This window comes from Triplophysa rosa, linkage group LG3 (assembly GCF_024868665.1).
Source record: "Triplophysa rosa linkage group LG3, Trosa_1v2, whole genome shotgun sequence".
In the NCBI taxonomy this organism is placed as follows: domain Eukaryota; kingdom Metazoa; phylum Chordata; class Actinopteri; order Cypriniformes; family Nemacheilidae; genus Triplophysa; species Triplophysa rosa.
In genome coordinates this window covers 13,685,210-13,710,901 of record NC_079892.1, presented here as the reverse complement: position 1 = coordinate 13,710,901, position 25,692 = coordinate 13,685,210, and the positions used below count along the sequence as shown (strand labels likewise).

General features: G+C 37.3%; 1 protein-coding gene across 1 annotated transcript; it reads right to left on the bottom strand.

The window, feature by feature from the left end:
* Positions 1 to 46: 46 nt before the first annotated feature.
* Positions 47 to 23,758, bottom strand: ces2b (carboxylesterase 2b). Its single transcript, XM_057329260.1, has 37 exons — positions 23,625 to 23,758; positions 23,105 to 23,294; positions 22,888 to 23,026; positions 22,431 to 22,564; positions 18,993 to 19,146; positions 18,670 to 18,774; positions 16,375 to 16,473; positions 16,117 to 16,263; positions 15,960 to 16,037; positions 15,465 to 15,612; positions 15,196 to 15,345; positions 14,929 to 15,001; positions 14,461 to 14,621; positions 14,117 to 14,306; positions 13,898 to 14,036; positions 13,441 to 13,574; positions 12,957 to 13,110; positions 11,835 to 11,939; positions 11,577 to 11,675; positions 11,325 to 11,471; positions 11,157 to 11,234; positions 10,632 to 10,779; positions 10,349 to 10,498; positions 8,889 to 8,961; positions 8,550 to 8,710; positions 8,140 to 8,329; positions 7,840 to 7,978; positions 5,764 to 5,897; positions 5,326 to 5,479; positions 3,677 to 3,781; positions 3,481 to 3,582; positions 3,183 to 3,326; positions 2,948 to 3,025; positions 2,670 to 2,817; positions 787 to 936; positions 582 to 654; positions 47 to 495 (listed from the first exon to the last, which is right to left on the bottom strand). Exons 1-37 carry the CDS (start codon positions 23,707 to 23,709, stop codon positions 312 to 314), a joined length of 4,842 nt encoding a protein of 1,613 aa, XP_057185243.1. The 5' UTR covers positions 23,710 to 23,758; the 3' UTR covers positions 47 to 311.
* Between the last annotated feature and the right edge of the window lie 1,934 nt (positions 23,759 to 25,692).

Here is a 25,692-nt window from a genome sequence, read left to right as displayed (position 1 = left end):
CTTTAGCCTTCGTTTGTTCTCAATAAAATGGAGAAAAAAAACTATGTTGTCTGATTCTGTGTTTTATTACATATATAAGTGTGAATTAGATTTATAAGAACATTTGTCAATGTATCAGTTGATCAAATCAATTGGCATACATAAAAAAAATGTTTACCTTCTCAGGTGGTCCCTTTACAGAGCAATCATATTATTATTATTCATTTGATCAAAATTACAGTTACTTCATCACAATCATTCCCTTTTCAGCGCCACCCTTTAAATGTCTTTTTTAAGTGCATGTTTGTTTCTAACAGGGGCAAGCGATCTGTCTACAGCTCCAAATGCTCACTTTTCTCTCGTCTGAGACGAACAAGCTCTGGAAGTGTTTCTGTCAGGAACTTGACGTGTTTTGCCTTCAGGTTTTTGCCAGGTTTCTGTTGCACTCCAATGCCTAGATACTCTGCTTCAGCTCCGTATTCAGGCCATGCCGGGAGACCCGGACCATTAGGAGACCTAGAGATCCAGAAATGCATCAGAAACAATAAATCACACTATTATGTGCGCATATATATTCAGGTAAAAAAATCTGGATATTTTACCCAGTGTGAGCAAAGTTCCCCCAGTAGGCCATCACTGTTCTGCACAGTTCATCGTCTTCCTTTGTGAACGCACCTTTAAGGATTAAAACATGAAGTATGACAGACCATCTTCCGCTTTTTAAAAACCTTTCAGGAGAAGTCTGTGTTTTTCCATGCAGTGCGAATCATATTTTTATAGGTGGATGTTTCAGATAGATTGTCTTACCGGTTATCGTGATGTGGGCTTTTGTGAAGCAGCTACCCTGAATAAAGAGAATCTCATCTGCGTGGTCGACGCCAACAAAACTTGGCTTGTTCTTCTTGATCACACTTGGAGCATCCTGAAACTCGTACAGGTACACAGGCGCTCCCGAAGCTACAATCACAATAGTATGCATTGGGTTAATAGTAACATTTAAAACAGTCGTGACTTAAAAATATGACTAAATAACTGAAAGTTGATATTTCACATGAAAATTAGAGGCTAGAGTAACATTATTATTTTTTTTTTTTAACACTTTGGTCACACATAATATAGTTAGATTTATGGTTTTCTTATTTTAAGGGAAGTATATTATTTTGTTATTTTTATTCGATTTATCGTCTTATTTTTTATTTAGTAATTAACAGTGTTGGGGAAATTTACAATATTGCATTACATCCCAAAAAAGTAACAAATTGCATTACTTATTTTTAATGTAAATATTAAAAAAATTCTAAAGTATGTAAATGTGTAGCCATGTGCACTTAAATGCGAGCATCAAGTTAGGTTAGAAAAGTAACCGAAAAATAACATTACACATAAAAAAATTGATAACGCTTTACAATAAGGTGCTATTTGTTAACAATTAGTTTGTGAATTAGCATGATCTAACAATGATCATTTATTAATACTAAAACATTTTTAAAATCAAACATTGAGTCTGTTAACATTAGTTAATGCACCATGAACTAACATGAATAACTGTATTGACATTAACTATAACATTATCATGGATTAATAAATGCTGAAAAACTAAATTGTTCATTGTTAGCTAATGTTAGCTAATACATCTACTACTGTAAAGCGTTACCAATTTTTTATGTGTTATGTTATTTTTCGGTTGCTTTTCTAACTTAACTGATTCAAGTGCATATGGCTACACATTTACATACTTTAGAATTTTTTTAATACATTTTTTTTTTATTCAGATTTTTTCTGAATTTGTTCATTAAATTTCATTAAAGGTGGTGTGCCACAGTGTTTCATGCATTCTGACGTCTTTACACTGTTAAACCTGCTGGCTTCTCATGCTTGACATGGTCAACTTGTCAAAAAACGAGTTGGATGTATGACGTAGTATTTCTGTGCTCGATACACTCCCCCAGCGTTCATATAGGTTTCCGAAAGTTTTTTCGGAACATGAAATTCCCTTACGTAAAAACTTTTCTTAGTCCCTTATTGGACAATTCCCCCCTAAAAGCACGCCCACGCGTCAACCCGCGAGAGCGAGATGAAAGAGCACGCCCACGTGTCAACCAGGGAGAGCGGGAGAGACAGAGCACTGCGTTCAGCTGTGTTTGTTTGTTCACTGCATTTCAGTGATGGATGTTATATAATCGGTGGATATAACGATGGATTTGGAGATCGTTTGAAACTGACAGATGGAGCGGTCCCAGCACTAAAAGATGCCGGACATAAACCGCACGCGGTATGTGAAACTGAGTCATATGTCTGTGTTTTGTTGGCAATCGGCGTGTACGTGCATAATGTAAACAACACAAACTCATAGTGAATCAATGCGATGATGTATGGTGTGCTCGTGCTGTGGTCCCGCCCCCCTGAAAGCGTTCAGGGCTCACCTGTTTTTGGAAATAATCGTACAGCTGTATCTGTCTTTTATAAATGTGATCAAACTAAAGACTCTTCGAAGATACGAAGTAGGCAATACTACTGTATAGGTACTCAAGATTAATATGAGATTGGCAGAAACTGCATACGTTACAACCGCTTTAACCATTTGGCCTCTACAGACTCTATAGTCTACCCCATTTCTTAAAAATAGTCTCTTAAAAATATGCCTTTATATGATCGATAAAGTCCAATACGAAAAAATCATTAGTTCTCACCTCTTTGGTATTTGGCCAGTTTGAGAGCAGGAATATTAAAAAACACATCTCCCATCATCTCTCTATAACTGTCTCGGATTTGTATGGAGTCTTTGGTGGCACCTATGTACTCCTTTGCCACCAGTTCACGGATCCATCGATCCTCCTGCTATTGAGAGCAAAGTTTTCAAATAGATGGTAGAAGAATATGTTGCAGAATGACAGTCATGATTGAAACACAAATGATATTGCAAAAAACAATATAATCATGTGAATTGTAATTTTGTGTTGAATCTTACATCGGGATACCCGAGAGTCAATGCGTCTGTAGCTTGTTCCTTTGTCATGCCATCAATCCAACCTGGACCCTCAAAGTACTATGGAGAAATACCATTCATACATCTATAAGTAACATATACACACAATAAATTATATCGAATTAAACCTACTCTTGATACAATACAGCTCTGTGTGGATAAGAATAAATCCTGTCGATATTATTATTGTCATAAAACAAATGAAATGTTTACTCACCGCGGCCAATAATAAGCCAAACTCATCATCAGTAATGCCAGTAATAAGAGGAACTTTGCTGAACTCTTGCTTCTCTATGATCTCCTCTATAGGTTTGGGCAAGAAATAAGAATCCACAGCAACTCTGAAGTGCAGCATTTTGTACTAGAAGCAACACAATCGTAACAATTAACCAAATAAAAGCACGTGCTGAAGAGACTGAGCACATTTCCTACAATACAATGTATGATATAAAGATTATGCAGTTTAGTGAATACTGCAGCATGATGTCATGTGACATGTTTCTGCGTTCTCCCACCTGACTGGAATATTTCTCAGCTTCCTCACTGGACCAGCGCATGATGCACTCCACAATACTGGATGAAGTCCTGCCGTCACAGTTCGATGATTTGGCAACATTCTGAAATGCAGATCAACGTGTGGGCTTAGCAAGGTTGATTAAATAAAAACAATAATAAAATATTATATAAGAAGAATAGGAAAATAAACAATACCTGAGCTGAGATTAAAGGATTGGAGGTCTCAAGGCCGGGCCATACAGCGGTGCCACTCTCTGCTATGGCACGATGGAACAGACCCGAGGCCAACGGGGACAGCATCTTCAAAACAAAAAGAAGCGACTTAAGATTTTCTTAGCGGCTGTCAAAATCTGCAATACTATAAACAACAAAAACAGTTAAATGGATAGTTCGCCCAAAAATGAAAGTTCTGCCATTAGTTATTCACATTCATCTTATTCCAAACCTGTATGACTTTCTTTCATCTGCAGAACACAAAAGAAAATATTTTGAAGAATGTTATTAACACAAACATCACTGAACCAGACTGACCTCCAGTGTATGGAAAAATATCTTCAAAATTGCTTCTTTTGTGTTCTGCAGAAGAAAGTGTCATATACACCACATGAGCGTGAATAAAGGCTGAAGTATAGTCCCTCCGTCCGCGTTCGCACACCCCGTCCACGTGCAGCCCATTTTTTGAGACCGCGCGGACGTGCCGCGTACAACAGCGCATGCACGAAAAAAGTGCACTAGTCCACTAGGGGTCAATACACACGCAGAAAGTGTGCAGTATGCTGTTGTCAAAGAAGAATGATACAAAACCGACACGCTGAAACCAAGAACAGTAAGCTAAGAAGCATATCCTTACCCATACGGTTTGGTTGTTGTTCTTGTTGTCTTGCTGTTTGGCAATGGCGAATGACTTCCTCAATCATTCATTTCCAGTGGGTGTACAACACTCACTGCAACGACGCGACTCAGCGCTGCCCTCTGATGGTCTGGTAGAACACACATACTCATTTGTATTGCGCATGTGTTGAACTCGGACATCCGCGCTTAATCCGTTATGAGTATGCTAAAGAAGCTGTGCGGACACATTTGTGGGCGAGACGGACACGGACGTGGAAAGTCAAGTATACCCGTCGCTTTAATGATGACAGATTTTTTGGTTGGATGAGCTATCCCTTTAACGCAAATATATTAAATACGGGTTATTTATTTTTTATAATACTAACAGTAAGAACAAAAAAAAACTGTAAGAATTGTTTTTAGAGAATGTTCCTTGAACTATGTATATTTCTCTTACATAATGTCATTCGGTTAATTTAGCCATAATTCCTTTAAGATTTGTAAAAAAAAGATTGCATATGTATGAAATTTGGCTTTATACACTTTATATTTACACTGTAAAACTTTGCTGTAGTTTTTCAGCAGGTTTGCCAGTAACTTACTGTAGATTTAATAATAATAAAAAAACGTTTTAAACAAAAACATACCTAGTTCTTCTTCTTTTTTCCATAAAATACTAAATATCTTAGGTCACTTTTCTTGTTATGTAAATGTATCGTAATTTAAGAAGTTTTAATTCTTTTTTACTAGAAAACAAGAGAAAAATGCTTAGAAAGAATGTCATTTTTGCAGTGTTGCTGTGCAAATGCCAGTCTCTTCTTGCTCATTTTGAATCTCAAAACTCAAAGTGTTTTCATTTTGATTAAAGTAAAGTTGAACTCGAATTGAAAACAGTACTAATAGTAAAGTAATTAAATCTACAGTAGGTTACCGGCAACCCTGCTGCAAACTACAGCAAAGTTGTACAGTGTATTTACAAAAACACTTCATATGCAAAGAAAAGATGAACACACAAGCAAATTAACGCTGACTCCTCCAGCAGACTCTCCAAAGATGGTGACTGATCCAGGATCTCCGCCGAAGCTGGGAATGTTCTCCTGAACCCACTGAAGTGCAGCCACCTGATCCAGAAAGCCGTAGTTTCCTGCTGCATGTTCATCTCCTGTGCTACAAGACAAAATGCACATTGTGAAATAAATAAAATATTAATTGAATTGAAAATCTTCATCTAAATCCATACAGAAAAACAAAAACACCACAGCTCTGCCCAAAACCTAGTCATCTGAATGTTAACTGTTATTGTAGAAATTTGATAATAAAGGAGCTGCTGTTATATGTGGACGACCATAGCTGAAGGCAAAACAAATTCTTGGCAAAGAACAAAGTGATGTTGACATTAAACCTGCGTTGTACTTTGTGCGAAACATCAGCTGTGTTTATTTGGGACATACCTGAAGAATCCTAACAGGCCCAATCTGTACTGAATCAGCACCACAACAACATTCTCATACGCAGACAGAACCGAGCCATCGTACAGAGAGGCGGCACCAAAACTAAAGCCTCCGCCGTGAATCCAAACCATGACCTGTGAACAAACAGAAAGCTTTCTGACACGCTCGCTACTGAGGGAACGTCAAGATCATCGGTCAATACAATAAGGTGACAAATGAGACAGCTGAGATGCTAAAGACTAAAGCAGAAACATATTCACATGCCATTTGATCTTATATATCTGTTTTACAAATGAAAAAAGTGTATTTTATTGCTTTTCAACTATAATGTACATAAATGCTCGTTTTAAAAACAACGTAGCATAAATAAAAATGCGTTCGTTCTCCCTCAGTGTGTTTTTCTAATGAGTTGTGGCGAGGATGCACCCTAAAAACTGCATTGACTCAAAATCTAATACTGAATGATGTTTTTGCACTTCTTTGTAAAAAGAAACCAATTGTTTTCAACCAATTATTTTTAAAATGACATGTACTCAGTGGTCAATATTACAACCTAGACTATAAACTGTCTTGTTTTACACATTTTTGATCATTTAAGTGTGTTTCATACCCTTTATGTATGTCATTCTTAATCACAAAAAGTAAAAAAAAAGTAAAAAAACTTTAAAGCTGCAATATGTAAAAATGTTTTTAAAAAATCAAAAAATGAGTTTTTAAGCAGGTGTATACACTACCGGTCAAAAGTTTAGATCACTTGAAAAAAATGTTTCTCATGAATTTAAAAATCTATTAATCTGAAGGTGTGCGTTTCAACGTTTGAAATCACTTTTGTAGACAAAAATATAATTGTGCCAACATATTAATTTATTTTATTAGAAAACCTAATTTTTATTAAAAAATGATTTTTGAAATTGATTATTTGCACCGAATAATAAATAAAAGGAGTACATAAGAGTCCAGCATAGATGTATAAAAAGCTTCCCAGGCTGAGACCTCAAGAAGCTGGATGATAAAATGCGAAGTGTACTTTAAAGATGCTAAAATATTCATGCTAGAGGTCATTTATTTTGGATGCCTTTAGTCACAACATAATTTCCACAGCTGTGTTATTTCATAATTTTGATGGGTTTAATATTAATCCAAATTGTGGAAAACGTACGTTAACGTACGTATATATCTATATATTATATATGTATTATATATTCATTTGGGAACCAATGAATAGTTTGGTTCCCAAACTCTACAAAATTCAAAAATCATGTTTTTATTATGTTATCATGTTTTTATTGTGTTAGTTAGCAGTATTTTTTGAGTTATTATGTCTTAAATAAAAAACTGCAGTTTGATTGATATTAATTGGAATGGAGTTTTCTCACTTTGGAACCAAACTCTTCATATGTTTATCAGTATTAAAAACAGTCCCTTACCCCAATTTAAACCAATAAAATTATAATAATGATTTATAAATTATGCTGCCCGGTTACGTTTCACAGGAAACTGAAAATGTCCGTGAATGCCTTCATTTTCTTCTGTTTCAAACTGAGAAATTACTGAGGCAAAAACTACACTGTAAAACTTTACTGTAATTTCGCAGCAGGTTTTCCAGTAAATTACTGTAGATTTAATGTAAAATTTAGTTTTAAGCATAAACTTACCTAGTACATATATTTTTCTTTCATAAAACAAGACTAAATATCTTGGGTCAATTTTCTTGTTATATAAATGTATCGTAATAACAATAATAAAAAACAAGAGAAAAATGTTTAATAAGAATCAATGTCATTTTTTTGCAGTGTTGCTGTGCTAATGCCAGTCTCTTCTTGCTCATTTTGAATCTCAAAAGTCAAAGTGTTTTCATTTTGATTAAAGTACTAATTGGAAAGTATATTAAGTGATTAAATCTACAGTAAGTTACTGGCAAACCTGCTGCAAAAACTACAGCAAAGTTTTACAGTGTACAGACTGCAGCTTTAAAAAAACACACGGTTGATATACAGTAATATCATAATTCAACAACCATATCTGCATCACAGATGGTCTCAGTTGGTCGATCTCAGGCATTGTTTCATAACTCACTGGTAAATTGGTACTATCTCCAGGTTTAGATGGAGTGTAAACGTTGACGTATAAGCAATCCTCTGAAACCTCTGGAACTTCCAGACTCATCGAGAAAAACTCTAGTTCGCTTAAAACTCCTTCCCTGTCCTGAACACACCTGAACAAACAACAAGACCATTAACAGTGGAAAAGAAGAAGCTTTTAAAATGCATTTATTGAATGCAAGTTAATGTTTTATCTTCATAAACAAATAGACAATATCTATCATGTGAAGGGTAAAACATCCTGTAAGCAAAATATGATTTTGTGACATCTTACATGGGTGGCTGTCGCGTGGCGTCTCTCACTCCCTCCCATGTGTCTGCGGGTTGGGTTCGGGCCAGTCTGAGGGGTCCCACAGGTGGTTTAGCAAACGGTACGCCTAGATAGCTATACACGATTGTCTCCTTCCCCTTCACGGTCAGAAGGGAACCTTTTAGAGATCCTAGTTTGGTATGAACTACAGGTCCTGCCCAAGAGACCAAACAGATCACGTGAGGCGCATTTCTATGACTCTGGAGTAATGTGATCTGGTATTGTTTGTGTGTAAAGTTCCAGTTTAGCCTGTAGATTTGTATGGATGTTTTAAACCTTTCTTAGCACAAAATTGATGGGTTTTATTATGAATCTATAAGCTTCTTAAATGAACATCTAAGATTCTGAAGCCGATTCTGGCACGCATCACTTGCCTTCCTTCCGTTCTTTTATGATCTGTTGAAGTTTGTCGGTCACGAAAGTAAGATGTTTTCCTTTTGGATTTTTGCCAGGTTTCTGTTGTAGTCCAATGCTGAGATATTCAGCTTCGGCTCCATATTTAGGCCATTCTGTGAGACCCGGACCATTCGGAGACCTGCAACCAGTTCCAAACAGAAGCAAGCGGCTTATAGTTATAGCATAATAAATGTGTATAAAATAGTAAAGAGAATGACAAGGTTTTGTAGTCAATATTGATTTTTTTTGATGAACTGTTCCTTTTATCTTAAAGGGATGGGGTATCATTGGTGTATCACATGGCAAATATGGCTTACCCAGTGCGAGCAAAGTTCCCCCAATAATCCATGACAGTTTTACAAAGTTCATGCTCTTCCTCTGTAGGTTTCTCTAAAGTATGAAAGAAAAAAAAAACACTGGACTCAATTACCGCTATTGACGATCTACAGAATCTATTCCACAATTAAAATTTAATGAAATCGATGAATGTGGTAAAATATTGAGATTGACTTGAATCAGATATATGCTGTATCCCAATTCGCCTACTTCTACTATGCACTAAAAGTATGTACTGTTTTTGTTATGGATAAGTATATACATTTAAGTTTGTAGCATAACAATATGCACGCACTGGGACATACTAACAGGAAACGGAAGTGGCCGTTGTTGCCTAGACAACATTGTGTCCATTAACTGTCACATACATCAAAATACAGCTCTGCTTTCCATTTAAGTATTTATTCATTTATGGTTTCATATGTAAAGTTAACTCTACAGTTATATTTATTAATTTAGTGACACATCGGTTATTTAGTTTTATTAATGCAGTGGAGCGTCACTAAACTCCGCCTACTCGCGGTGAGTTGTGGGTAATATCAGCCGTTAGAGTGTGCATCGTTCTGCACTTCCAATTTCTACCGGAAGAAGAAGACCATCCGGGAATCTTTGGAATAATCTTACGATTTGGGACATACTACGTAATTCTATTTTCGAATACTATTTAGGACGGAGTATGCGAATTGGGACGCAGCATTAGATTTAGGGTGTGTTCACATACGCCATGTTTGGTTCGATTAAAACGAACTCTGGTGCGATTGCTCTGTTAGTGCGGTTTATTTGTGTAAGTGTGAACGCTGCCACCTGAACCCTGGTGCGCACCAAACAAGCGGACCGAGACTGTTGAAAAGATGGGTCTCGGTCCACTTTCAAACGAACTCTGGCGCGGTTCGATTGAAATATGAACGCAACAAAGACCAAAAGCATCGAACCGAACCAATAACAGGAAGTGATAACAATATATGACCCAAAAATCAAGCGATTTGGTAATATAAAAGGAGTGTTTATTAGATCTGCGCTTGTGCATGTCACGGAGGAATTCCTGGTGCCGTTTGACTGCTCTAAACACTTCACGAGGTCTTTGTGAGTTACCGGCTTGCTAAAAATTCCCTGATATGCGCAGTCATACACTGAGCATGTGTGACCCAGCACACAGCATTGTTTTGGATGTCCGGTAAGTTCCGTTTTAAAATATAAATCATAAAAGCTGTCCAATCACGTTGCGACTTTACACGTACGCTGTTAGGTTCGATATCTTTAGGTTCGCTGTTAAAATGCCAGTCTGATTGCTAAGCGAACCAGGACTAAATTAATTATGTTTATTTGGTCTGAACCAAAACAACCAAAAGAACCGAACTACAAATATGAACGCACCCTTAAATAAATGAAAAAACTAAGGACTAAAATCAGGTATTATTTTTAAACAACATTTATACTGTACCTTCTAGTTTGATATGTCCTTTTCCAAAGCAGTATCCAAAGACAAATAAAAGTTCATCTCCATGATCAGAGCCAACAAAACTGGGTCTCTTCTTTTGAAGTATACTGGGGGGGTGCTGGAATTCATACATGTATACTGGTGCACCAGAATCTAACATCATAAAAAATCATTCAACAGGTTTGTAATGCAAGTTATGACGCATAATACGAGTTAAATATGTAAATATAAATAAATTACAATTCATTAAATGACAAAGAAGAGAAAATATTGAGGGAAGTCTCACCTCTGTGGCTATTAGCAGTTTTGCGAGCTGGGATGTTGAAAAAGAGGTCGCCCAAGATCTCTCGAAAACCATCTCGGTTTTTAATCCTGTCGCTGGATGTGCCCAGATATTCATTTAACACGAGCTCAGCGAGAAACGGATCTTGAAGCTAAAGGAGTAGATAAAAATAAATAAATAAATAAGTGATGATAATGTCAAATAAAAACAAGAAAAACAAAACAATTAAATAAATAATTACAATCCAAAATGGTAAAAGCTTCAAAGTTAAAACAAAAGCGCTTTTTCATGAAAAATATATGCTTTTATGAATTATATAAACAAAGTTTTGTCCTGCTTGTTTCATGAATAAGGCCTTTCTTTTATAAAGGAATAGCTCAACCCAAAATTTAATTTCTCACCCTGGATGGCATGAAGGTGGGTACATTATAAAATAGGTTTTATTTTGGGGTGAACTACGCCTTTAAGGCATCGTTTTTAATATGCCTCAATAAAGTTTGTAAAAATCAAAAGTATCTTGTGTCTTACATCAGGATTAAACATTGGAAAAAACTGTGCGATTTGCTCTCTGTCCATGCCATCCTTCCACCCTGGACCTGCCATGAACTATGGGAATAAAACAGAATATGTACACAGGCTTGTATTTTAATAAGCCTAAGCATTTTTACATTTCAAAATTATGAATTCTTTCTTTACATCAGGCAGCATAAATCCACACTCATCATTTGTAACTCCAGTCATGAGAGGCACTTTGTTGAACTTGTGGCTTTGAAGAAGCTCCTCTGCAGATTTAGGAAGGAACTGACCATCTGTTGTCACTCCAAAACGAAACATTGGATTCTCCTGTTTTAAAAGTCAAACACATGCATGAACTGTTTATAAATATCAGAGAAATCCTTAAGACAGTGAAACTCAATGAGACAGACAGATAAACCGAGAGATGCAAACATGAGTTATCTTTAAGATGTCTTCTTCTGACAACTGCCTGACACAGTCAACAATCTCCTTTGTGCTGGAAACATCACAGCCAGATGCATTGGCTACAGCCTGAAGAGACACATGTCATAATGTAAATTAATCATGTTTGTCAAGCACAATACAAGGTTCTCAATGACTTGAATCACAGCCACATACAAATTTCCTGCTAGGGATCAAATGTCAGTATAGTCACACCTAAGCGAACCTGAGCTGTTGTTTTTCTTTTACCTGGGCTGTGAACAGAGGGTAGGGGTTCATGATAGCGTCCATTGCCGCTGTGCCACTCTCTGCGATGGCATAATGAAAGAGGTTTGTAGACAACAGTGAAAGAACCTATGAAAGAGATTTTGAGAGAATCTAAAATTTTTGTTATTGAAAGCATCCTTTAGGCCGTGTTCACACTTGACAAGAAAAAGTTGACAATGGCGCTTTTTTAGTAAAAAAAAACAAACACTCGCAGCGTTGTGGTTACAAATAGCAGCCGGCAATGTTAAAAGATAGCATTTCTGCACGAAGGCAGCTTAGGCCCGATACGCATTTTGCGTCGTTTCCGCGCGCATATTCGTTATTTTAAATGCAGATGCAAATAGGGGGCACACCATTTTCTGGGCGCGCATCAAGATGGAAATAGTTCAACTTTTCGGTGTGCCGCGCACGCACCACGGGTCATTTGAAGAGAGAAATCGTGAAATGTGAATAGGCCTTAGAGCGACAGGCTTCATAGGAAGCGTAAAGGAAGTCTATTTGAATTATAAACAGAGAGCGTCTTTGCAATAACCAACACATATTTAAAAACTACAATACTAATTTCTCGCTAGAAATGCAATCAGAAGTTATTGAAAAGTGAAAATTAAACTTAGCTTTATACAAAATTATCCTCCAACGGGCGTTTTAGCCACCATTTTATTTTTTCGAGCTTGAGCCTTCTCAACCAATTACATTCCTCGCATGTTGTTATGGAAACGGCAGCTCTCTGTCATTGGTTACCTGTGAAAAAGGTGCTTGATGTAGGGCTTTTTTCAGAAAAGTTGAACTTTTTTCAACATCAAAAGACGCTTTGGGCTACAGAAAAAGACGCTGGTGCTGGTGTTTAAAAAAGCGCTCAGGACTTTTTTTGAAAACACGGTTTACTCCATAGGATTATAATGTAAAACAGACGCTAGCAGCTTCAAAAAAGAAGTCAAGTGTGAACACGGCCTTAGGGTCGCACTACTTATTAAGGTGGATTAATTTAATCATTTTGGGTAATATAACTCATCCTAGAAGCTGCAAAATGGATATAATGGAACATAAACGACTCTCCGTTTTTATAATATCGTTCATGTATATTTCTGGATTTTGAATCCCTACATGTAAGGACACGCTGACTCCTCCAGCAGACTCTCCAAAGATGGTGACTGATCCAGGATCTCCGCCGAAGCTGGGAATGTTCTCCTGAACCCACTGAAGTGCAGCCACCTGATCCAGAAGGCCGTAGTTTCCTGCTGCATGTTCATCTCCTGTGCTAAAGGACAGAAGTTCATCATAAAACTACACATGAGAGTGTGGAATATTTATTATTAATGATGTCATCGCTCATTACACTGGTTGAATCATTATTACAAATAATTTAACACGTATGCCCATATCAGACCTTTACTGTGTCTCTAACTACAATATACTGCTATGAGATCAACAGTGTACAAAGATCAGTATTTTTTTGCATTTGCAGTAGCAGTGACACTGGGTAACATCATCCTATTACTACATCATTGTATTTATTTATTTATTTATTGGATTTGATGTATTGAAGGAGGCTCACAAGCCTTGTGACAAATTATTTGAGATCTTTTACCTCATAAATCCAAGTAAGCCAAGTCTGTATTGAATTAAGACCACAACTACATCCTGATAGGCGGCCAAAACATGTCCATCAAACATCGACGCAGACCCCATAACCAATCCTCCACCATGGATCCAAACCATAACCTTTTGCACACCAGACAATAAATCAATTGATTTAAACAGCAATATTAAACATAAATACATATTTGCACATAATGTGCAGAACATCCCAGTTAAAGGAACAGTTCACCGAAATTTCGCTGATTATTTAGATACATAGAAGACATGTCTTTTGTATAAACACCTTTATGATATTTTGATTTTTGTTTGAATATTTGGTGCTTGTGCTCTACAATAGTCCTCATTTACTTTCATTATATAGAAAATAAGCCCTATACTGTTCCTCAGAAAAAGTTATATAGATTTGAAAAGATCTGAAATCTATCACTTTTGGATGAAATACTTACAGGCAACTTGGCATTGTCTCCAGGTTTGGATGGAGTGTAAACGTTGAGGTAAAGACAATCCTCTGATATTTCAGGAATCTCCATACTCAGAGAAAAGTTCGACAACAAATCCACAAGTACTTGTCTCTCCTGCACACACCTGAAACAGAAAAGTTAGACTTTTTAATTTCATTCTCATTTCCGGTATGTACAGGTGGATCAGTTATGTTTTGTTCTTACATGGGTGGCTGTTTTGTAGCATCTCTCACTCCAGTCCATGTCTCTGTTGGTTGGGGTGGAGCCAGTCTCAATGGACCCAAGGGCGGCTTGGCAAAAGGAATACCCATATAAGTATAAATCACTGTTTCCTTCCCTTGTGCAGTAAGATGACCACCTTTCAGGGATCCAGATTTGGTTTGTACGACAGCTCCTGTGTACATTCAGAGAGTTAAAGGGCTTTGCCTGTTGTTAGGTAAACAAGTGAACACACACACACGCACGCACGCACACACACACACACACACACACACACACATGTAAACAGGTTCTGAATTCTGAAGCCGATTCTGGCACGCATCACTTGCCTTCCTTCCGTTCTTTTATGATCTGTTGAAGTGTTTCGGTCACAAAAGTAAGATGTTTTCCTTTTGGATTTTTGGCAGGTTTCTGTTGTAGTCCAATGCTGAGATATTCAGCTTCGGCTCCGTATTTAGGCCATTCTGTGAGACCCGGACCATTCGGAGACCTGCAACCAGTTCCAAACAGCTTATAGTTAAGAGTAAATTTGGTTTTATTTTGATAATATTTGGACAACTGATACTTCCGAGATGCCTGTGTAAACCTGTGCTGTTTATTTAATCATTCATGCAACTCAGTATGAAGTCTATGTGGACTATCACTATGCAGAAGACTATTTATCATAATTTCTTGTATGTTTTATGATAAATATTCATTTGGAATAAAAGTAATAATAATGACTTTTTGACAAACAGTTCCTTTAATCTTAAAGCGCCGATGTATCATTGGTGCAACATATGGAAATCTTAGCTTACCCAGTGCGAGCAAAGTTTCCCCAATAAGCCATGACAGTTTTACAAAGTTCATGTTCTTCCTCTGTAAGTTTCTCTAAAGTATAAAAGAAAAAAAGAAACACTGAGCTAACTGTCGCTTATCTCTATCTAAACAATGTGTAAAAAACAATTAAAAGTGAAATAAATCTTTTGAGATTAATTTAAATGAAACAGATTTTTTTTTTTTTTAATGTAAAGACTTAAATCATTTGCAATTTTTTTCTAATAACATGTTTACATTAAATGTACCTTCGATTTTAATATGTCCTTTTCCAAAGCAGTATCCAAAGACAAATAAAAGTTCATCTCCATGATCAGAGCCAACAAAACTGGGTCTCTTCTTTTGAAATAAACTGGGAGGATGCTGGAATTCATACATGTAAACTGGTGCACCAGAATCTGACATGAATAAAATAGTTAAACAGGTTTTAAGTTAAAAGGCATAGCCAAGAGAAATGCTATTCTAAAATAACATTTATGGATTGTCAATCAAGTGAAAATATTGAGGGAAGTCTCACCTCTGTGGCTATTCGCAGTTTTGCGAGCTGGGATGTTGAAAAAGAGGTCGCCCAAGATCTCTCGAAAACCATCTCGGTTTTTAATCCTGTCGCTGGATGTGCCCAGATATTCATTTAACACGAGCTCAGCGAGAAACGGATCTTGAAGCTAAAGGCAATATAAAGAAATAGATTCCTTCCACAAAAAATACGAGCTTTTTTCCACTGGTTAATTATTAAAAAACATGTAGAAACAAAAAATTAATTCAAAGCTAAAACAAGTGCACTACAAATAAAAGGTCACTTGGCTTTATTCATGAAATATAAACTGAATGCTTATTTGTATGAATTGTTATTAAAAATATTCCTACATAAATGTAGTTGCAATAAATTGAAGGCAAGTATGGTCATATAAATTAAATTATTTACACAAAGTTGTGTACTTGTGTTTAATTCATTTTGATGGCATTATGCCACAATAGATTATGCAGAAATCGAAAGTATTTTGTGTCTTACATCAGGATTAAACATTGGTAAAAACTGTGCGATTTGCTCTCTGTCCATGCCATCCTTCCACCCTGGACCTGCCATGAACTATAAGAAAAAAACTGTTGTTTAATATGTTTGCAGGTTTGTATTTTTCGGCATTTTGACATAAAAAATGTTTTATTACATTAGGCAGCATGTATCCACACTCATCATTTGTAACTCCAGTCATGAGAGGCACTTTGTTGAACTTGTGGCTTTGAAGAAGCTCCTCTGCAGATTTAGGAAGGAACTGACCATCTGTTGTCACTCCAAAACGAAAAATTGGATTATCCTGTTTTATAAGTCAAACACATGCAAGAATGTATGTAGTGTTTGTAAATTTTAAAGAAATCATTTAGTGAAACTCAATGAGAGATAGACAGCTAAATAGAGAGAGGCCTACATGAGTTATCTTCAAGACGTCTTCTTCTGACAACTGCCTGACACAGTCAACAATCTCCTTTGTGCTGGAAACATCACAGCCAGATGCATTGGCTACAGCCTGAAGAGAAACATGTGGTAATATACGTAAATGAGTCATGTTCAACCTGAGCTGTTATTTGTCTTTGATTTATTCCTATTTAAAGTGGAGGTAACATGCTATTTCATGCATTCTGACTTATTTACAATGTTGAACGTGCTAGCTTCTCAAGCTTAACATGGTCAACTTGTCAAAAAACGAATTGAAAGTATGACGTAGTATTTCTGTGCTCGATTCATGCCGCCAGGGGTCGCTCAGGTTTCCTAAAGTTCTTTACGAAAATTCCTGTTTCATAACAAGGGTTCTTAGTCCCGTATCGGACAATTCTCCCAGAAAAGCACGCCCACGCATCATCCAGCGAAAGAAAGAGCACGCCCACTCACGATCGAGAGAGAAAGAGCACGCCCACTCGCGATCGAGAGAGAAATAGCATTCCCACGCGTCAACCAGCCAGCATGAGAAAGAGCACGCACATCAATGCCGCTTTACTCGGCTGACGGAAGTTTAGCTGTGTTTGTTTGCTCACTGCATTTCGGTGATGAATTTTACATAAACGGTGGATATAACGCTGGATTTGGAGATCGTTTGAAACTGATAGATGAAATGGCCCCCACGCTAAAAGATGCCGGACATGAACCGCACATGGTAAGTCAAACGAAGTCATATGTCTGTGTTTTGTTGACTATCGGCGTGTACGTGCAGGGGCGTAATTTCCACTGGGGCAAGGGGGGACATGGCCTCCTCACTTTTCAAAATCCCGTTTGTGTCCCCCTCACTTTCAAATTTGTTGAGAATGAGACTCATTCATTGTGTCAGTGCGGTCTGAACTGAATTTGCTGCTTCTCCCTGCCGCTCACTGAACAGAGTAAAGACAGAGAGAGGCGGTGCTGCGCTGGGAAGGCACAAACTCGATCTCGCGGGGCAGTAGAAGTGAAGCAGAATGTTTCGCTAAGTCGCCAAGGCTTCTTCAGAAAGTAGCTAGATTTGTCGCTTGTCGCTTTTTGAAAAATAAGTCGCTAAAGGGGTCGAAAAGTTGCTAAATCTAGCGACATAGTCGCCAAGTTGGCAACATTGCACGCGTAGCGTATAAATAGATCACTGAAAGATTGTTTTCAGTCACTTGGTTTTGATTTGAATTTAATATACATTTTTTAAGTTTATTTTAGAAGTTTTAATGTTGTCGTTGTTTCGGTAGGCTACTGTAGCGAGGAAGGCGGGGCGAGAGCCGTGGGGCGGGTAAGGTGGGGCCGGTGGCGTAAGTGGCAACGTGTGTCAGCTGTGTTACCGCCGGTCCCCGCATGCCTCATGGGGGAGCTCGGGAGCATAAGAGGACGAGCGACCGGACCATCGAGAGAGAGGACCCCGGGCCCGGAAACAGTTAAGTTTGTTTATGTTCGTGTGGCCGGCAGTCGACCGTGAGGTGGCTGCCGGCCTTTTATTTGTTGGATTATTGTTTATTTACGATTAAAGTTTTGTGAATGATGCCGGTTCCCGCCTCCTTCCTTCCCTTCTATTGAACTTTATTACAGCTACGTTAAGGTGTTTCCTTATAATGGACTTGTATGGGGACGAAACGCGTAACGCGTGATTTTTTTTTCTTTTAATAAGGACCCATTCTTTCAACAGCAGTTAGTGTTTATGACAAGGCTTGACCGAAACGTGGGCTTCCCTGTTCGTTGTTTATGTACATTAAACCTCATTAAGCATTTTAGAAAGTCATTCGGCTCGTCCCCTTCCGACCGCAGATTCAGGTTTACAAATGTTTTCCTCCGTTTCTCAGTCAATTCTCGCATTTTCCCCCTCCATGAACATCAACTTTTGCTACACAATACAAACATCTTTTGGTTTCATGGTTTAATCAATTTAAACAATCAAAAACAACGCAAAACATAGGTATTTTGAATTTGTGATCAAAACATTTTCCCCCATTTTGTGTCCCCCCCACTGCATAATGTAAACAACACAAACTTATGCAGAGATAATGCGATGATGTATTGTGTGCTCGTGCTGTAGTCCCGCTCCCCCTGCACGCCTCCAGGTGCTTGTTTTTTCCGGAAATAATCGTACAGCTGTATCTGTATTTTATACATTTGATCAAACTAAATACTCTTCGAAGATACAAAGTATGCAATACTACTATAGAAGTACTCAAGATTAATATGAGATTGGCAGAAACTGCGCGTGTTACCTCATCTATAAAGAAAAGATATGCTTTACCTTGGCTGTGAACAGAGGGTAGGGGTTCATGATAGCGTCCATTGCCGCTGTGCCACTCTCTGCGATGGCATAATGAAAGAGGTTTGTAGACAACAGTGAAAGAACCTATGAAAGAGATGTTGAGGGAATCTATAATTATTTCTGATAAATAATGTTATCGAAAGCATCCTTAAGGTTGGACAACTTATTATAAGATGAATGAATTTCATCATTTTGGATATTACAACTCATCCTAGAAGATGCAAAACTGCTACTATGGAGAATAATTGATACTCCCTTTTTATAAAGTCATTCATGTATATTTCTGGATTTTGAATCCCTACATGTAAGGACACGCTGACTCCTCCAGCAGACTCTCCAAAGATGGTGACTGATCCAGGATCTCCGCCGAAGCTGGGAATGTTCTCCTGAACCCACTGAAGTGCAGCCACCTGATCCAGAAGGCCGTAGTTTCCTGCTGCATGTTCATCTCCTGTGCTAAAGGACAGAAGTTCATCATAAAACTACACATGAGAGCTGGACAGTGTAATGACGTTATTCGAGGGCTCTTTCATTGGGTAAATTATTATTTATCATGTCTGCCCATATTAGACTTAGACCTTAACTGTATCTGTAACTGTACTGTATCTTACTGATCAGATCAACAGTGTTCAAAGATCAGTGTTTAGTACAGTTTTGCACTCACGGTAATGAAGTTGTGACACTGGATAACAACATTCTACAACAATCTGATGACTACAGTATATGTTATGTATATGTATATTATATCAGTATATATATAATATTATATATATATAATATAGTAAGCCTATATATATATATATATATATATACATACATACAGTGTTGGGAGTAATGCGTTGCAAAAGTAATGCATTACAGTAACATAGGCTATTACTTTTTGCTGTAACGCAGTAGTGTAAGGCATTACTAATCAATTTTCAGTAATATTTTACTCGGTACATGTTCAGTAATGCTTGCGTTACAACAAACCTTTCGCCCGCGAGACATTAACAAATCAAAAATCCCGCAAGTAAGTTCTATTTCCTGTTCGTGTGGTGTCGTCATTCATCTCCCTCTGGCTGGTGGAACTATTTTGTATTGTAACGCGGCATGATTTCAGTCTCTGAGCTAAAGGTCCGAGGCTATTGGCCCCGCCCGGTTCGCTGTAAGCGCCAGTGTTGCCAGGGTCGCGATTTTCCCGCACAATTGGGCTATTTTGAAAATGCAGTTGCGGGAAAAATTATGGAGTTGCGGGTTTTTGGACTACTTTCATAATGTACTGCGGCCGCAAAAATGTTTATTTATATTATAAGGATAAATGTTAACTGATGAGATTCTTAATGTGTATTCATACTCAGATGAATACCTGGCAACTCCAGGACAACGAGTGTCTGACAGGCAGGTTACAGTACAGGGAGGGACGCGGGAGCTCAGCTCAACCAAAGAGGAAAATATACCGGTGGTATTAGACAATGCATCCGAATTATGCTTTTACCAATGTTTCGTAAGGTGCATGTCACGTTGCACAATGAAAGAAATCATGCGTGAGTGTTCAAGAGTTGATTCTTCCGGCTGCCAAATATCACGTTTGAGCAGCTATACGCAGTCTAGAACAACTAAAACATTGACGTGCTTGTACACATTATACATATGCAATACATTTAACCGTGCTTATTTCTTAAGCAAGTTTGTGCATGTCTTACGAAGAGAAAACAAGTTTCTCGTCCATTATTAACGTGCGTGGCCTCGAGCACACATGGGATCTTTTTTAAAGGGACACCCAAAAATGAAAATTCTGGTATGGATTACTCACCCTCTAGTTGTTCCAAACCTGTATAAATATCTTTGTTCGGTTGAACACAAAGATATTTGGTAGAATGTTAGCAACTGAAAATTCTTTGGCATCATTGCCATAGCAGAAACAATTATAATGGTAGTCAAGGGTGACCCAGAATTGTTTGCTTTCCTAAATCCCCCAAAACATATTTTGAGTTCATCAGAACAAAAATACATACAATACCTAGGAAACCATTCAGATAAGTAAATATAGCAATAGAAACGTCTTTTGGCAGTTGTTAACTTTGATTTGACACCGGAAAATAATTGGGCTAGTTTTCATTCCTTTTGGGCGGGTTTTGAGGGGTCATTGGGCTGCTTTCAGGAAGCTAGTTAGCAAGATCCCTGTGACCAGCAGCAATGACAAGGTATGCTAACGTTTACATGATGACTAGCTAGAATTCTATATAATCTAGTTCAGTGATGAGATGGGACTATTTTGTATTTAAATACCTTTGAAAAAAATGTATTGTCTTTTGTATTTAAATGTGTTTAATCTTAGTATTTTTGTATTTTCAAACTGAAATACTTTTTGCCAATCAACCTCCTTATTAGACTGCATGGATGGGCAGTGTTTCAAGTACATCCATTTGAAATACAAAATACTATTATTTTGTAATAGTATTTTGAATTTGAATGCATTTAATCTAGTATTTTTTGTATTTATTTGTGTATAGCCTAGTTAATTCAAGAAATCAGCAGTCTAAAGAGGTTGATTGGCAAAAAGTATTTTGTATTTTGAAAATACAAAGACTTATTTTAGAATGTTCTACTTCTATAGTTATTTTGGTGAAAGTAGCTCAAAAGTAATACAGGAGTCATGTAACGTATTACAATTCTGAGACAGTAATATTGTAAGGAAAGGGATTACTTTTAAATAACAGTAACAAGTAATCTGTAATGTATTACAGTTTGGAAGTAACTTGCACAACACTGTATATATACAGTATATATATATATATACTGTATATATAGTGAATCCCTAGTTTGTATATCAAGGCTGTAACTTTGGTTTGAGAAGTGGGGGGGACACAAAATGGCGGAAAATGTTTTTGATTTGAATCCCATCACAAATTAAAAATACCTATGTTTTGCGTTGTTTTTGATTGTTTAAATTTGAATAAACCATGAAAGGTGTTTTTATTGTGTAGCAAAAGTTGATGTTCATAAAGGGGGAAAATGCGAGTATTGACTGAGAAACGGAGGAAAACTTGGCTTGTAAATCTGAATCTCCGGTCAGAAGGGGACGAGCCGGATGACTTTCTAAAATGCTTAACGAGGTTTAACGTATATAAACAATGACCAGGGAAGCCCACGTTTCGGTCAAGCCTTGTCATAAACACTAACTGCCTGTTAAAAGAACGAGTCCTTATCAAACGAAAAAAGTAATAAATCACACGTTGCGTTTCTTCCCCATAGAAGTCCATTATAAGGAAACCGCTTAACATAGCCTACCGAAACAATGACCACGTAAAAAATAATTTCTATGAAATTCAAATCGAAACCATGTGATTGAAAACAATCTTTCAGTGATCTTTTTTACCGTGTGCATGAGACGCGGGCATCGACACAGGCAGACTCTCTGTGTCCTGCTCGGTCTACTTCTCCGTGGCGATGACGGCGTGTGGTTAAAAAATCATTACAAACAAATTTGAAAGTGAGGGGGACACGAACGGGATTTTGAAAAGTGAGGGGGACATGTCCCCCCTGTCCCCAGTGGAAATTACGCCCCTGATGTATATATACAGATAGATAGACACAGACAGACAGACAGACAGACAGACAGACAGACAGACAGACAGACGATAGATAGATAGATAGATAGATAGATAGATAGATAGATAGATAGATAGATAGATAGATAGATAGATAGATAGATAGATAGATAGACAGCCTTGTGACAAGTTATTTGAGATGTTTACCTAAAAAATCCAAGGACGCCGAGTCTGTATTGAATTAAGACCACAACTACATCCTGATAGGCGGCCAAAACATGTCCATCAAACATCGACGCAGACCCCATAACCAATCCTCCACCATGGATCCAAACCATAACCTTTTGCACACCAGACAATAAATCAATTGATTTAAACAGCAATATTAAACATAAATACATATTTGCACATAATGTGCAGAACATCCCAGTTAAAGGAACAGTTCACCGAAATTTCGCTGATTATTTAGATACATAGAAGACATGTCTTTTGTATAAACACCTTTATGATATTTTGATTTTTGTTTGAATATTTGGTGCTTGTGCTCTACAATAGTCCTCATTTACTTTCATTATATAGAAAATAAGCCCTATACTGTTCCTCAGAAAAAGTTATATAGATTTGAAAAGATCTGAAATCTATCACTTTTGGATGAAATACTTACAGGCAACTTGGCATTGTCTCCAGGTTTGGATGGAGTGTAAACGTTGAGGTAAAGACAATCCTCTGATATTTCAGGAATCTCCATACTCTGAGAAAAGTTCGACAACAAATCCACAAGTACTTGTCTCTCCTGCACACACCTGAAACAGAAAAGTTAGACTTTAATTTCATTCTCATTTCCGGTATGTACAGGTGGATCAGTTATGTTTTGTTCTTACATGGGTGGCTGTTTTGTAGCATCTCTCACTCCAGTCCATGTCTCTGCTGGTTGGGGTGGAGCCAGTCTCAATGGACCCAAGGGCGGCTTGGCAAAAGGAATACCCAGATAAGTATAAATCACTGTTTCCTTCCCTTGTGCAGTAAGATGACCACCTTTCAGGGATCCAGATTTGGTTTGTACGACAGCTCCTGTGTACATTCAGTAGAAAGAGAGTTTAAACCCTTGGTCTTTTGTTGGGTAAACAAGTGAACACAAAACACACTAGCAGGTTTCAGGATTTAGTATTATCATGAATATCAGGCCAAATAATTTTTTTACATATTTTGCATTTATTACAACATTTTTCATTTATTACAGGTTGAAGCAAGTTGTCACATGGTTGTGTGTTGTAATCCTGTTTCTGCCCAAAACAATTATTTGATATTATGCAACATGTTACTATGTTACAATTTTCATTTTCAAATCATCAAATCAAACAGTGCAAGACATTAACATTAGGAAACATTGCACTCACTTACCATCACTTGCTTTCACTGTGCTTTGTAAAGTCAGTGCAGTTACGCACAGTAACAGTACGGCAGATCTTCGCATGACCGCGCTCATTGTAGCACAGCCGAAGAACGGACGTTTACGAGCGATCTGTGAATAGTTTTGTCACGGTGAATTGCGCAATCTCGCCTGAATAAAACCTGAACTTTGCTTGAGGAACTGTGGTTGCCAGATACCTCGATAAAAACCCTTTCACGAATTGTTACGCTTTTAAAACCCGGTGCATTTGGGGTTGGATTGACAGCATGACATAAAATGATGTCACCTGGAATAAACTTTTATTTTAACAAATAAAAACTTTCTCAAACTACGTCTCATCATATGACGATTTTGCAAAATCACAATGTAGATACTGGCAACATCTCCCTCTCCCCTCCCTGCACACAATAATCACATTGGGTCACTATTGATATTAACATAAATTGCATGAATTCGTATAATCTGGCAACACACCCTAATCTGCGATGGCTATAATTCATCAAACGCCGTGCACCTTTACCCTAGTGCCTATTCACAATGATGAGGTGGTAATGAGTTTGTTATTTATTTTCAGTGGTGTAAAGTATTGGAGTAAATGTACTTAGTTACTTTACTTAAGTATCTTTTTGGCTACTTTGTAGTTGTACTGAGTATTAAAGATATTAGCAACTTTTACTCTCTACTTAACTACATTTTTGAACAAGTATATGTACTCTTTACTCCACTACATTTGTAATGACTAATGCAGTTACACATTACATTTTGCATGGCACCTATCTTATAATTAATATTGCCATTTACAGGGTAATGAAGGTACTACAATCTTGTGGATTTTGCTCTAACTTACAAAAACTTGTCAACATGGCTTCTTTATATGAATATGAGTGCAGTATCAGGTAGATGTCAATCGCTGGCGGTTTACACACGGTTAGCCCTTACCCGCTATTTCTACAGTAATATATTGGCAACACTGTTGCCAGCTAGTTACTGTAGGTCACACATCTACAAAAGCTCTTATTTTTAAAACTAACTCTTCCTAAATGTGCTCTAAACATGTTTGCTCAAAATTTGACCATGTGGTGGGACTATTGCCATGAAGTGATGTAAACCAGTAAAAAGAATGTATAGTATTTCAATTTTCAAAAGTGCTCTCACACTATATAGACAAAATATTAACCTATAGAATGAGTCGGACACAGAGAAATGAACAATCCACATATGAATCTCAACAATGGTGACAATCAACTGAACAGCTTCATGCTGCAATGCATGCTGGGTACATAGTACAAAACTCATTCATGATTGTTTGTCACCATTGATGAGGTTTGTATGTCAAGTGTCTAACTGTGTCTCAATTGCAAAGAAAGATTTTCTGACAGAGATCTTTCCATTATAACATGTAATCACTTTACCAAACATATCTTAATAAATCTTAAATGCTATATTATTATTATTTAATGATTGAATTCTTTCAGATGTATCTTCAGTTACTAAGCAAACATAAAGTTGCGGTTCCTGTAAAGTCCCTTTCAGTGTTATTGTATAAGTGTACATTTTAAAGCTACAAGAAAGTCAAAGAGTCCAACCAAAGCAAACACTGATCGCCATAATGGTGACTTAAAACATAATTGAACCACTATGAACTCGAGTTAAATCTCAATAAGATCTTACACAGATGACAGAAATAAAGTGAAAGTGGTGTCTGTAATATGTGAAGATGTTATTGATGTTTGTGTTTAATTCTCCTCTGGTGAAATCTTGACAGATTTATTGTGTTCATCTGTTATTTACACTTGTTCATCTAAGACTGTGTGACTTAAGTGCGTTAATAGATTCTTTATAATGTATCTTCAAACAGCCATTGCAGTAGTTTACTGTAAAACACCTACAGTAACTAGCAGGCAACAGTGTTGCCAATACAGTATATTACTGTAGAAATGGCAGGTAAGGGCTAACAGTGTATGTGAAATGAGGACATGACTGCAGCTGGCCATGAGGCCCAAACCAGCATGTCCAGTGCAAAAAGGCTTTGACTTTTTGATTTTACTTGACATTACT